Raw genomic sequence first — 12,765 nt, 5'->3', positions numbered from 1 at the left:
AAAATGACTTACAGGTTTTTTTCATATGGTGAGTGGGTGAGTTGGGTTTAACGCCGCTTTTAACAGTATTCAAGTTATATCGCGGCGTGTCAGCTTAATGTGGGAGGAAAGCCCGAAGTGATGCAGGTCTCAGACGATGACCACTTCGGTGAAACCCACGAGCACGGGTATGGTGCTGACAAACCTAGAAACATACTCGGGGCGAAACGGGATTCGAACCCACAAGCATAGGTTTCTGGCGTGCCCAAGGGACGTAACTCTGCACAGCGAATCACGGCGCCTTAGACGACTGGGTCACCCGTGCCCCCTTTTTCAAACGGAAATACCATACACGGATATTAAGCTCGTTCATCTGAAATGATCATAAGGCGTCGTGTCTTGAAATTAGCACATTTTAAATTATGATCTACATTGATAAAGTTATTGTGTGTAAGTAATCTATTCATCTACAACATTGGTCACATGAATTATACGGTTAATACAAAATATGTAATGGCATCTTTGCGGATAAAGTTTTGTAACTTTTAAGTTTTATCCTTACGTACAGTATCCCGTGAAGATCCGGGTTAGAATTTGTCTTCAGCAACCCCTACTTGTCGTAAAAGGGGACTAACCGGATCGGGTGGTCAGGCTCGCTGACTTGGTTGGTGCATGTCATCATATCCCAATTGTGTAGATCTATGCTCATGATGCCAATCACCAGATTGTCTGGTCCAGATTTGATTAATAATTTTACGGACTGACGTCATACAGCTGGAATATCGCACACTGAAGCGTTAAACAACAAACAAACAAAACCTTACGCACATAACTGAATACATAGTGAGGTGAGGTGAAATGGGGTTTAACGTCGCGTCCAAGATTATTGCACTTATATAGCGACGTGCATGTCGTGTGTGCTAGCCCACTGAGATACCATGCCGCAGTTTAACATGAATACCCCACTCAGACACAGTATACTGACGCCGAGCCGACCAGTCCTTGTTTTAGCCCCTTAATGCCGAGCGCCAGACAGGGTAACAACAAGTACCATATTTTAACGTCTTTTGGTATGACGCGGCCGGGGATCGAACCCCGGACCTTCCGCTCTCAGGGCGGACGCTCTGCCACTAGACCACGGAGGCGGTCTAACTGAATACATAACTAATACAAGGTGAGGTGAGGTGAGGTGAAATTAACGTCGCGTCCAAGATTATTGCACTTATATAGCGACGTGCTTGCACGTGTGTGTGTGTGTGTTTGTGTGGCTGCTTGTACTAGTCCGGACTGATGCCAATTTATAGTGCTAGCTCTCGAACCCCGGACCTTCCGCTCTCAGGGCGGACACTTTACCACTAGACCACGGAGGCGGTCTAACTAATACAAGCCACAGATTGAGAGGATGAAGAAAAAGTTTTTGTCAGTTTGCATGGGGTGCAAGTGAAACGGGTTTGTTTCTAGGAAAATTCAAGGAAAATATATTTGTATTAATATTTGAATGCAAGGAGGAACATACATATTGTTTACATACAGAGATTCTATGTAATAGATTACCCATTTCAACTTGTATTGTTCCTGTTGTAAAGCCATATGCTGTGTGTACTTGTGCATTCGTACCCTATTTTATTTTAAAATCTCAATTGCTAAAACCATTATCCAACCGTTAATTTTTTTAACCGTAACAGCTAGCTATACCAACTAGCACAAAATGAAAAAATATAATATGAATGTTAAATTTGACACTTTTGGAAATACATGCAAACACGGAAGTTGTACAGGAACAATATTTAACAGGATCGACAGCTCGTGATGTCTCATACTTATTTACTTACATGAAATATCAATATGAAAACGACCGTAAGAGCTCTTTACTGAGACCAGTCCGGTGTGACTATCCGATTCACGAGGAATTAATTTGAACCAATCAATGAGTCTGTTACAAATCAATGGCTTCGGTAGACTTGAAATATCAGGCTCAAATTCTACGAATATATATTTGTTTGAATAAGATCAATATTAATTCTGTTAGAACTTATGTGTGGCCATTATTTGGACTCCAGAATTTAACTACTATTTACTGTGTTAATATAACTAGCTAAATTAAATCCTTACTTCCCTTTTATGTCCTAGTGTTTTAACAATTAATATTCGTTTTAGGTAACGGAAGGTCACTTTTACTATTTCCTGAATTCAGTATACTGACTTCATTGCAAAAGAGTTACACCTTGTTGGCAGCATGTTGTTGGAAAATGACTTTGTGAGTAAAACATATGTTGTTTTAAATCAAAAGTTTGATATATTTTTCGACAGTTTTGAAAAGATTCTCCTTTGTGTCATGTGGTTTGAGTAATACTTGCCCTCTACATTTCAGTTCCTTACGGAGCTCACTCGACTTTTCCAGAAGGGGAAAACATCTGGATCGATCAGCCTCACCATGAAGCGATGTAAGACGAATGTTTTGGTTGATGAGAACTTTAAATAAATATTTACTATGTTATTCAGTGCAATATAAATGTTTGAACGGATAAAAGTGAAACTTTATTTGTGTTAATAAATGTAAATACGGAGCCTGGCTATGGATCATCCCGTAAGATAGATCTGCCAATGTGCGATGTAGGATTTACTTAAGAAATAAGCGACCACGAGTCGAAATCTTATATGAGATATCAACCTTATCTATAGGCTCTTTCAGAATGTTGATAAAATGTACAAGCTTTGAAAATAGTTACCTTGATTTTAATAATGATGACTCCCTGAATAGAATCTGACCTCGGCAATGTTGGACAAGTCCATTTCATGAAGTCTGGTATTTCACAATCACATATTCTCACAATCCTCATATTGATTATCTGTACATTTTCTCCTAATACTGATTGTCATGCCCCTCCCATTTTTGGATACTATCATTCTGCATACTCCAGCTACATCTATGGGGAACAACTCACTAGACACACACCTCTCAAAAGTAACGTCGTCCAGTATATGATGTCATCAAGTTGTGAGCGCTCATTCGAATCTCCAGATATGACCTTATGATAGATCAATGTTTTGTTGTGAAATAAACCGCTCTACGTTCTTAATTGGTCTTTGTGATTAACGTGTAGCTGAGTGATATATTTATGAATAAAGTATATATATTTATAACTCTTCATACTAGCCCACGATATGCTTATGATAGCATCCACAGCTGCCAGTGAATATGTGTTCAATGATAATTTATTCTGTTTCTTTCTAAATTTTTACATCTATTGATTGTTCTATTGTTCCTCTATAATTAATTTTTAAGAAGACCATCCGTGTACTTTATACAAAGCAGCTCACCTGTTTTCTTTGCCCGTGTAGCTCCTACACCACACATTTCACTCGTGATGTTGGATGGTTGGTTAGTATAATCAGAGACCATACCATTATATGGTCTCTTGCATAATGGTTAAAACATTCGCTTGTTATGTCTCAAGGCCTGGGTTCGATTCCACACACGGGTACAATGTATGAAGCCATTAACTGACATCCCCTATCACAATGCGGGAATTTTGCATAGTTAGCATAAACCGTACTCAATCACCCTTCACATGTGAATTCCCACACCCAGCAGAGTAAACGTAATGTTTAGATGCAGACGAGTATTTCCTGAAGATTATCTGTTCATGTTTTATATATGATACTTTTGTCCAGATGATGGCAGAACAAAACCTTTACCAAGAGCTGGACATGTGCCAGACCCAACAGAGTACAAGTGTCTGATACGCGCAGCGCTTGGCAGCAAGAAGATCAGTACTGTTGTGAGTATGGGGGATAGACACAGCCACTCATCTGTTAGTCCCAGACTAGTGAAATTTATAGACTTTGTTTTCTACCAAAATCTTGTTGTTTTACATAACCACTAGTTGAAAGTCAGCAGTAGACCTTTTGACCATTTCCAATGGTATAGGCCCATATACAAATAATAGTTTACAAGTATGGTAGTGGCAAAATACATCATTTTAAACATTGTTGCAATTAGGATACAATGACCTGCATCAACCAAATCAACTAGTCTGACCACCCGATCATGTTAGTTGCCTTTCAAGCATGGGTTGCTGAAGACCTATTCTTGTTAACTATGTACACAGATGTATTGATGTGTGTGTTGTTCTCTTTCAGGTGCATCAGAAAGATGTCAATAAGTTTCAGTTGGTAAGTCTCTTTCAACAATGAATTATGATGGCACAGATTAAGTAACCATGGTAACCCATCATTCTGTAAATTATTTGTTGAACATGAATTGAATTACTGGTTAATAAGCAGAGTTAGCATAACCCCAAGCTTGTTATACCTGATTATGAATTGTGCTGTGGTGATATGCTATTTTATGTGTGAAAGTAGGGGTTGTGTGTCCAGCCATGTCTGAGTAAAATGCTGCTACCATTATATTGAACATCTACTCGGGGAGTGGAAGGTCGTGGGTTTGATCGTACCAAAAGACATTAAAAGATGGTACTTGATGTTAGCTTGCCTAGTGCTCGTCATTAAGGAGCTGAAACTAGGACTGGTAGGCTCAGAGTGGGGTATTCATGTTAAACTGCGGCATGGTATCTCTGTGGGGTGGCACTATAAAATGAGACTAGTACAAGCAGCCGCACACACATGTTCATACATGTTTGAATATAAGTGCAATAATCTTAAATGTGACGTTAAACCCCATTTCACCTCACCTACTACCACGATATGTTGCAGGGAAGAGGGCTCGAATGAGTCGCAATATACTACCCAGGTACCCGACCCCAAATAACCCCAACCTACCTAGGTACCCGCTGTAGGTCTCAAGAGATGGTTACAAAATATCCTATTCGGAATTGTTTGACCAGAGCCCTGGCAATAAGTATTTACACATATTAAATGCTCTGATCATGCATACACTGAAGTTGACTGAAGCTTTGCTCAAACAGTCAGAAGGAATGCATGCATAGTCCGAAAGAAATCCGAAACATTAGTGACTTGTAGTGTAATCATGGATTCATGGATAATTTTTGTCATTAAACAATATATCATGTGACTGCAATGTAGCATGTGTCCAGGTTGTCCTGTGGGTACCCAGGTTTGTGCTCAGTACCCACTTGACCAGAGTACCCAAGACACCCAGCTCATCCCAGCCCAAATAGGGATAGAAAAGCAGGTCGCCAATACGCTTTGCATTGACACCAGTCTACAGGCAGTAACCGATATAGATATATGCCACTGAGTGTTTTACAGTGTTTACCATTATGCACAACATTTATGCATACGTTTACCAGGGGTCGATTTAATTGCTGGCCCATTGGCCCATGTCCAGTTAAAATTACAAAGGGCTTGCTGAACTGTAAAGTAGATGGCCCGTCTGGCTTTCAAAATTTCACCCCTTCTCCATGTATGTTTATTCATGTTTGATAATCTCCACAGAATGACAACCGGCCACCATATTGTATGTTGTAAACATCTTTTTTTGCTCATAAATCCCTACGAAATGAGGCAAATTGAAGCCAAGATTTAATCTCTGAGAGAGCAGGCAAAAATGTTTCAGGGGAGAGGAGTTCTTATATTTTCAGAGCCCTGCTAGGTCGCTATACGACCTCAAATTCGGCCTCTTCCAATCTCATTAAAATCAGATCTTAGTTCTTGTTATCACTAAACAAATATCTGAGGACATCCCATTACAGGTCACGTCAGAATGACCTTTCATCCAACCAATCAAAGTGTCGCTTACCAGATCATGAAAGTGACAGTCGGAATGAGTTTTCTAATCATGCAACCTTGAAAAGGTTAACATGGTGTGTTCTGAACGACTGTTATGGCCCGTACGACTGATTCCGTCAAAATTATCGTCAATTCTCGCTTCCATGGGATAAACATTTGATCAGAGGAGGCATGGGGAGCACTGCCATACAATCTCAACCATATATTAGACCTTCTGGAATGTTTGTTCAGTTTACAAAATTTTAATCAAGAACAGTGATAATTTTTTCAAGTGTAGTCTGAAATGGATGTCACCAGGTTGAAACGAGTGCCGTAAAGCTTGAGAAAGCTGCTTTCTAATTGGCTGATGTCGACTTCTTGTTAGTCAATTCAGTGGTCGGTCAAAGTTTGTGAAAGGTCGTTCTGACATGACCGCTAATGTGATGTCCTCAGAACTTTGTTTGGCGGCAGTGAGAACCAAGATCTGATTTTAATGAGATTGGGCCACTTCGCGACACCCACTGTTTAGTTTTAGGACAGTTTGGAGGAGCGCCATGAACTTTTAATGTGGGTGTAGAATGGTTCATTCGAGATGCAACTGAACTGTTCTCTTGGCAATTGAAAATGTGATGTTTTATCTCTTGTTATCTGTGTGACTCCTCAATAATGACTTTTAAGAAGTGTCCACATATATTTCCTACCTGTGTGTCCCCATATATATTACTGTTTTCATCTTCCAGGCATATGCTAATCTCATCAAAGGAAACTTGGATGGAATGAAGAAGAAAGACAAAGGGAAGAAGAAGAAAGCCACTCAGTAGATGTTGGTCATACCTGTTGTCATAAAATATCATCCCCCCAATCTACTCAACATGTGAAAGAAGGCAAAAACAAACTTTGTTGTGGTTTCCGTGACTCAACTAGCCTTGATTTTTCATGTTTATTTCACTGATCCACGTTTTTATCAAATACATGACAAATACAACTGAAGTCTTGTGGTTGTATATAGACCGTGGATGGAATTTTATTTAAAACTGTTCACACATTTCCTACAGACCAGCCCTAAATATGTCAGCAGGTCCACAACAGCTGTTTAGTCATGATGACACCAAGTGAAATGCACACCTGCCAATCATCATTGTTGTCAGCTTTCATGCAAATGCATTCCCTACCTTGCTGTTTTGCAGTTTCTGTTTAATTTTTGTGGTAAACATGATCTGAATGAATTTTTCATTTGAAGATGTGAGCAAGTACACCAAATGTTTTTGTTTTTATAATAAGTACAGTATTTCATTTATTTCTCTCTTGTGATGAGATTACAACTGACTATAAAGTTCCTTGCTGATAACAAGGGGGGGTCGGGTAGCCTAGTGGTTAGAGCGTTTGCTCGTCACGCCAAAGATCCGGGTTCGATTCCCGACATGGGTACAACGTGTGAAGCCCATTTCTGGTGTCCCCGTCGTGATATTGCTGGAATACTCACTTGCTGATAACATGCTTAACTTGGGCTTCCCCATATTTTGAGATTTTAACAAATTTTCTGAAAGAAAATGTTTTCTGTTGAAGAAAGTATGTCAGGTAGTTCTATGCAGAGAGTGTAATGCTGGTACCCCTGTAACTCCAGTATATGACCGGGAGGGCTTGTAGAGCTGGTAGTGTAATGACATGCAAATCAGAGTTACTTCCCTTACCTATCAGACCGTGTTTGAATATTGAGCTAGCCAACCCCCTTTTTGGTATGCAGAAATCAGGGTCTATTTAGAGGTTATTCAGGTCTCAGCAGTGTGGTATGCGGGACGAAAATAAAATCATACTTGGTACAGAGATTCAACATTCAAATTGCAGCATTTTCTCAATGCTTTTGAGGTTTGTGTAAGTAGTATTTGTGATTCAGGGTTTAGCAATGAGATTCCGATGAAAGATTTGATGGTTTGGGGGATTCCGAGGAGGGGGTTGGCACCCTCAATACTTTCCATACATGTTTCTGATCTTGTTACAAGCCACATGAAGATCTGGGGTAGAATAGGTCTTCAGCAACCAATGCTTGCCAAAAAGGGCGACTATGCTTGTAAGAGGCGATTGACTGGATCGGGTGGTCAGGCTCGCTGACTTGGTTGATGCATGTCATCGTATCCTAATTGCGTAGATCGATGCTCATGATGTCAATCACTGGATTGTCTGTCCCAGACTCGATTATTTACAGATCGCTTCCATCTAGCTAGAATATTGAGTATGGCGTTAAAAAACAAACAAACAAATACATGCCACCTGTAAACATGGTAAATAAGTTGGTACCAAATAATTTCAATGTATATACTGACATATAGTATTGAATAAATGATGGTTTTGTTGAAGTAGGTAGAGGTTAAATGTTTCTATGTAGGAATCTTTGAGTGTAGCTGATGTAAGGGGACAATTTGACAAGATGTCAGCATTTTCACACAACTTATGTTAAGGAGGAGACATGAAAGAACTGATAAAACTGAAGATGTTTTGAAATGATTTAACAATTATCTACATTCATTTTTCCATTATGTTTTATTATCAATGTGGGGGGAGTTTTCCTCCTCCTTCTAGACAGTAAGGACATGGAGGAACCCGGTTGTTGACTGTCTGAAGCTGACTGAGTTATTTATGGTGTTTTCTTTGTGATTTAACACAATTATGTGTATTTATATTGTATATACAAGCATAGAATACAGCTCAGTCAGTAGCACACTGTGTTTCTTGTTTGTGGTGTTGTCTTTGAACATGTGGATGACATCCTGGTCCATTTGAACTGTTTGTGAGTGAGTATGGTTTTACGCCACGTTTATAGCAATATTCCAGCAATATCAGGGCGGATGACACCAGAAATAGGCTTCACACATTGTACCCATGTCGGGAAACAAACTCGGGTCTTAAGCGTGACGAGCGAACGCTTTAACCACTAGGCTACCCGACCGCCCCTGAACTATTCAGGAAGCTGGTATTTGAAGTCTGTTAGAATGTGGCACAGTGCTTCTTGTACGAGTCAACTAAAATGGCCCTGTGAATATCCGGGTTAGAACGGGTGTTCAGGAAATCATGCTTGTGGTAAGAGGCGACTGTCAGGATCTGGTGGTCAGACCCACTGACTTGGTTTAAGTCAGTGTCATCATGTCCTAATTGAGGAGATCGTTGCTCATGATGTCAATCACTGGACTTTTACAGGTCACTGGTCATTTACAGGCCACTGTCAATTAGCTGGAATATTGCAGTGGTCAACAACAAACGAAACTAAAATTGCCATTGGTGTAGTCACAATGTCCTTTGCAGTGGTATTATATCAGGCACAGTGTCTACTTTTGTCACAGTGGCCATCTTTCCCCATTACTGACTGTAAATGTCGTTTCCACCCTTGCCGAACTAGGCTGGAATTTTATTTTGGCTGAACTTACGAGTCTAACCTTAGTCAAATCAAAATCGCGTTACGAAATCGACATCCGGTTCGAAATTAACATGGATTTCAATGTGCAGATTTTGTTCGACTGCAATATTTGCAAAGGATATGTACAGACAACTGATCGTCGACAAATGTTTTCCAAATCTTTTCATCTTTTTAATCAAGGTGCTCACGTGATTGGATGAATGCACTTCGCGGGGTAAGACCCGTTTTATTACAATATAGATCTTGATTATCGATGAGATCGTCTTGACTGGGTGCCGCCATTTTGTTTGAAGCAAATACAACTAATATGAGAGGTGGAATCTGATTGGTCAAGAGGAAGGGGGATCGAAGCGCTAATTTCATAATTGCAACTGGTGGCGCTACGATCGAGCCCAGAAATTCCAGCCTTGTCTGGCAAGGGTTGAAAGTGGTCTTTTATGACTCCCTTGCCTCGGAAAGATGCACAATGGCCTGTGTTATGGTAACAGTAGTGTGGGAAGTGGCCATGTATGGGCCTTTGTTGCAAAAACATAGTTACCATAGTCTTTGCTGTGGTCACAGTTATGTCGGGTTTGGCGACATACTGAAGGCTTTGCACAGAGATTCACCCATGATTACAACACAAGCCCCGCCCATTCTATTATCAAGAATCCAACCAGGAAACCAGTCCGTTAGTGGGCGTGGCCATTTCTTTCTTTCGGTTTAAGCACCCAAATGCTTGGTTAGCCAATCAAATGCCACGAAATCCCCTGCAATGTTATTTATTAGATACTAGTAAAATATTTAGGTTTCTGTAATTCAAGACGAGTCTGTGATGTGTAAAAACAATGTACGAGTTTCGTCAGAAAATGACTACAAAATACGATTTTAAATATTAACAAGCATGAAATACTCATATGCCCCCTCAATGTGACATGTCCGATTGTGTGCAAGGCAAGTAATATTGTACGGTTTTCAAGATCCCCCTCGTGATCCTGCTACAACTTATATTACACTACACAGGGGGTAGAGCAAACTTTATTTCCCTTAAATATGATATACGTGGTATTTCTTGAATATGATTATACGAAGCTCATCTTTTCCATGTATATGCATGGTCACCGAACAAATGATATTAATTCATCAATAAAGATGAGGCATATGTTCCTTTAGAAATGATTTATTTCTGTTTTGGACACATATAATGACTGTGATAAATAAGCGTACTTGTGTGAGGAGGGGCGACGTCACCAGCATACCTCTACGTAGGTATATCTGAATCTTAGACGCACATCACCAACGTATCGAGGTCTCGGCACACGGAAACCACCTTGGCAATCCCAGCTGGGTCAACAACCTCTGTGCAATGTGTGTTGGCACACTTCTCCACATCCTGGAACAACCAATCGCAGACAGTTTAACAATGGCAATCCCAGCTGGGTCAACAACCTCTGTGCAATGTGTGTTGGCACACGCCTCCACCTCCTGGAACGACCAATCATAGACAGTGTGCAGAGTTGCGTCCCTTGGGCACACCAGGAACCTATGATTGTGGGTTCGAATCTCAGCTCGCCTCGATTATGTTTCTAACTTTGTTACCATCATGAAGCTCGAGGGTTTCACCAAAGTGGTAAACGTCTGAGAACTGCATCACTTGGTGCTTTCCTCCCACATTAAGCTGACAGGCCGTGATATAGCTCGAATACTGGTGAAACCGCCGCTAAACCCATCTTCCCGAGGAAAGACTGTCCACTATGCCAAGTAAAGTCAAGTTTCTACCCTTGCCATTTCAAGCCTTCTTTTCTGGACTCGATCGTGGCGCCTCCCCGTGTAGAACACGATTTGAGTCCCATGTGATGTAAAACGCGATATCCAATCAGATCGCTGTTTCTATCTTGAATGGCTTCACAAAGATGACTACAATAGCAGGCTACCTAGTTAATCACATAACGAATAGACAGACAAACGAAATGAGGCCTAGATTACCACAGTAGAGATACCTATTACCGCCGCATTTCACTCTTATAATCGTACAGGCACACAAACTACACGTACAGTATCATGACAAAAAAAAATTCAGTCTCTACTTTTGAAATTTTGAGACGGTAGATGTGTAAACCAATTAATGTAGACTGAGGTAACTTACATCAGCGCAGATGTTGCAAATGTACATGCATTTGTGTGAATTGCTTATATCAGACGTGGACAGGTTATCATCAGGAAGCAACCGATCTTGCCCTCTCACGGGTACAGACAGATAGGCAGTCAGCACACACGCCAGAAGCAGGAGGAACTTCATACTTCACCGTGGACTCTGAAATGAGGGATTCATGGAGACATGGATTCACTGCCAGTCGGTGTGTATTGACTTCGACACAGTTCAGGAGAATAGACGATCCGGGGTAGAATGGGTCTTCATCAAACCATGATTGCCGTAAATGGCGACCACGGTTGTCGTGAGAGGCGACTAACGGGAATGGGTGGTCAGGCTCGCTGACTTGGTTGATACATGTCATCGTATCCCATATGCATGAATTTATGTTCATGATGTAAATCACTCGCTTGTCTGGTCCAGACGCGATCATTTTACAGACCGCCGTCTTATAGCTGGCATATTGCTGAGTGCGGCGTTAAACAACAAACAAACAAACAAAACAAACAAAACAATTAAAAACTATTAAATGTCAACGCCAGAGAATACCAATCTCGACCTCGAATCAGGTGAGTTGAAATTAATGTTTGACGTCACGTTCAAGATTTGCACTTATATGGCGACGTGCATTCAGTTATATCACGGCGTTATATCAGCTTAAATGGGAGGGAAGCCGAATTGATCAGGTCCTCGACGATTATTTCTTTGTTAAGGCTGACAAACAAGAAAACAGTCAGCATGAATCAGAAAACGTTTTCATCTGCATCATTATACCAGTCACATTGAACATATCTGAGGGGCGGTCGGGTAGCCTAGTGGTTAAAGCGTTCGCTCGTCACGCCGAAGACCCGGGTTCAATTCCCGACATGGATACAATGTGTGAAGCCCATTTCTGGTGTCCCCCGCCGTGATATTGCTGGAATATTGCTAAAAGCGGCGTAAAACTATACTCACTCACTCCCTGATACCAGTAGGTCTTACTTCTATAAGGCCAAGGTGCAGGAAAACCACAACTTAGACTCGAACCTACAACCTATTTACTCTTACCTGGAGGAATAGCGTCCAGTTAAGCACAGATGACTTCTTGTACTGGTCGAATGTGTATAGCATGGCTGGCGACAGCTTGTGTGGGTGTGGCTCGTTTCTTCAGTATTGACTTCGTTGGTCTCAATTGAATTTAGTTCCATTGTATTTATTGTTATTACCCCATACCATATGTTGATGTCTCCAGTCCTACACGTCAGTCGATACTCGTGTATCAATTTATAGGAAATATGATGTGTTAAGTAGGTGTTGGACGATTCAATGATTGTCTCCGACCCAGGTACTGCAGCTGTTCAAGGTCATTTACATGGGCGCCGCGTACAAAGTGCGCCACATTAAACCATTGAAGACCATGACCGAGATATGAACTGAACTGACATACTTCCGAAACAATGACGCAATTCATTATTTCTTGAAGGATTCGTAAAATCATTCGTAGATAAAGCATCTATGTTGACAGTGATCTCTTTCTGTCAGTATGTGTGTGCGTATGTCTCAGTTCTCGGTGTTG

The 12,765-nt window shown here is 40.9% G+C and overlaps 1 protein-coding gene and 1 long non-coding RNA gene across 2 annotated transcripts; one reads left to right on the top strand and one right to left on the bottom strand.

Annotated features, from left to right (window-relative positions):
• Positions 1-2,111: 2,111 nt before the first annotated feature.
• Positions 2,112-8,386, top strand: LOC124145302 (signal recognition particle 14 kDa protein-like). The gene is made up of 5 exons (XM_046515028.2): positions 2,112-2,236; positions 2,351-2,423; positions 3,655-3,761; positions 4,123-4,155; positions 6,411-8,386. Exons 1-5 carry the CDS (start codon positions 2,216-2,218, stop codon positions 6,489-6,491), a joined length of 315 nt encoding a protein of 104 aa, XP_046370984.1. The 5' UTR covers positions 2,112-2,215; the 3' UTR covers positions 6,492-8,386.
• A 1,836-nt stretch (positions 8,387-10,222) lies between these two features.
• LOC124145317 lies at positions 10,223-12,349 on the bottom strand. The gene is made up of 3 exons (XR_006862539.2): positions 12,258-12,349; positions 11,205-11,372; positions 10,223-10,451 (listed from the first exon to the last, which is right to left on the bottom strand). It is a non-coding gene; the product is annotated as an uncharacterized LOC124145317 (long non-coding RNA).
• Positions 12,350-12,765: the final 416 nt, after the last annotated feature.

The sequence above is a fragment of the Haliotis rufescens genome, unplaced genomic scaffold, assembly GCF_023055435.1.
Source record: "Haliotis rufescens isolate VD_foot unplaced genomic scaffold, xgHalRufe1.0.p SCAF_3, whole genome shotgun sequence".
In the NCBI taxonomy this organism is placed as follows: domain Eukaryota; kingdom Metazoa; phylum Mollusca; class Gastropoda; order Lepetellida; family Haliotidae; genus Haliotis; species Haliotis rufescens.
This window is presented reverse-complemented; position numbering and strand designations above follow the sequence as displayed.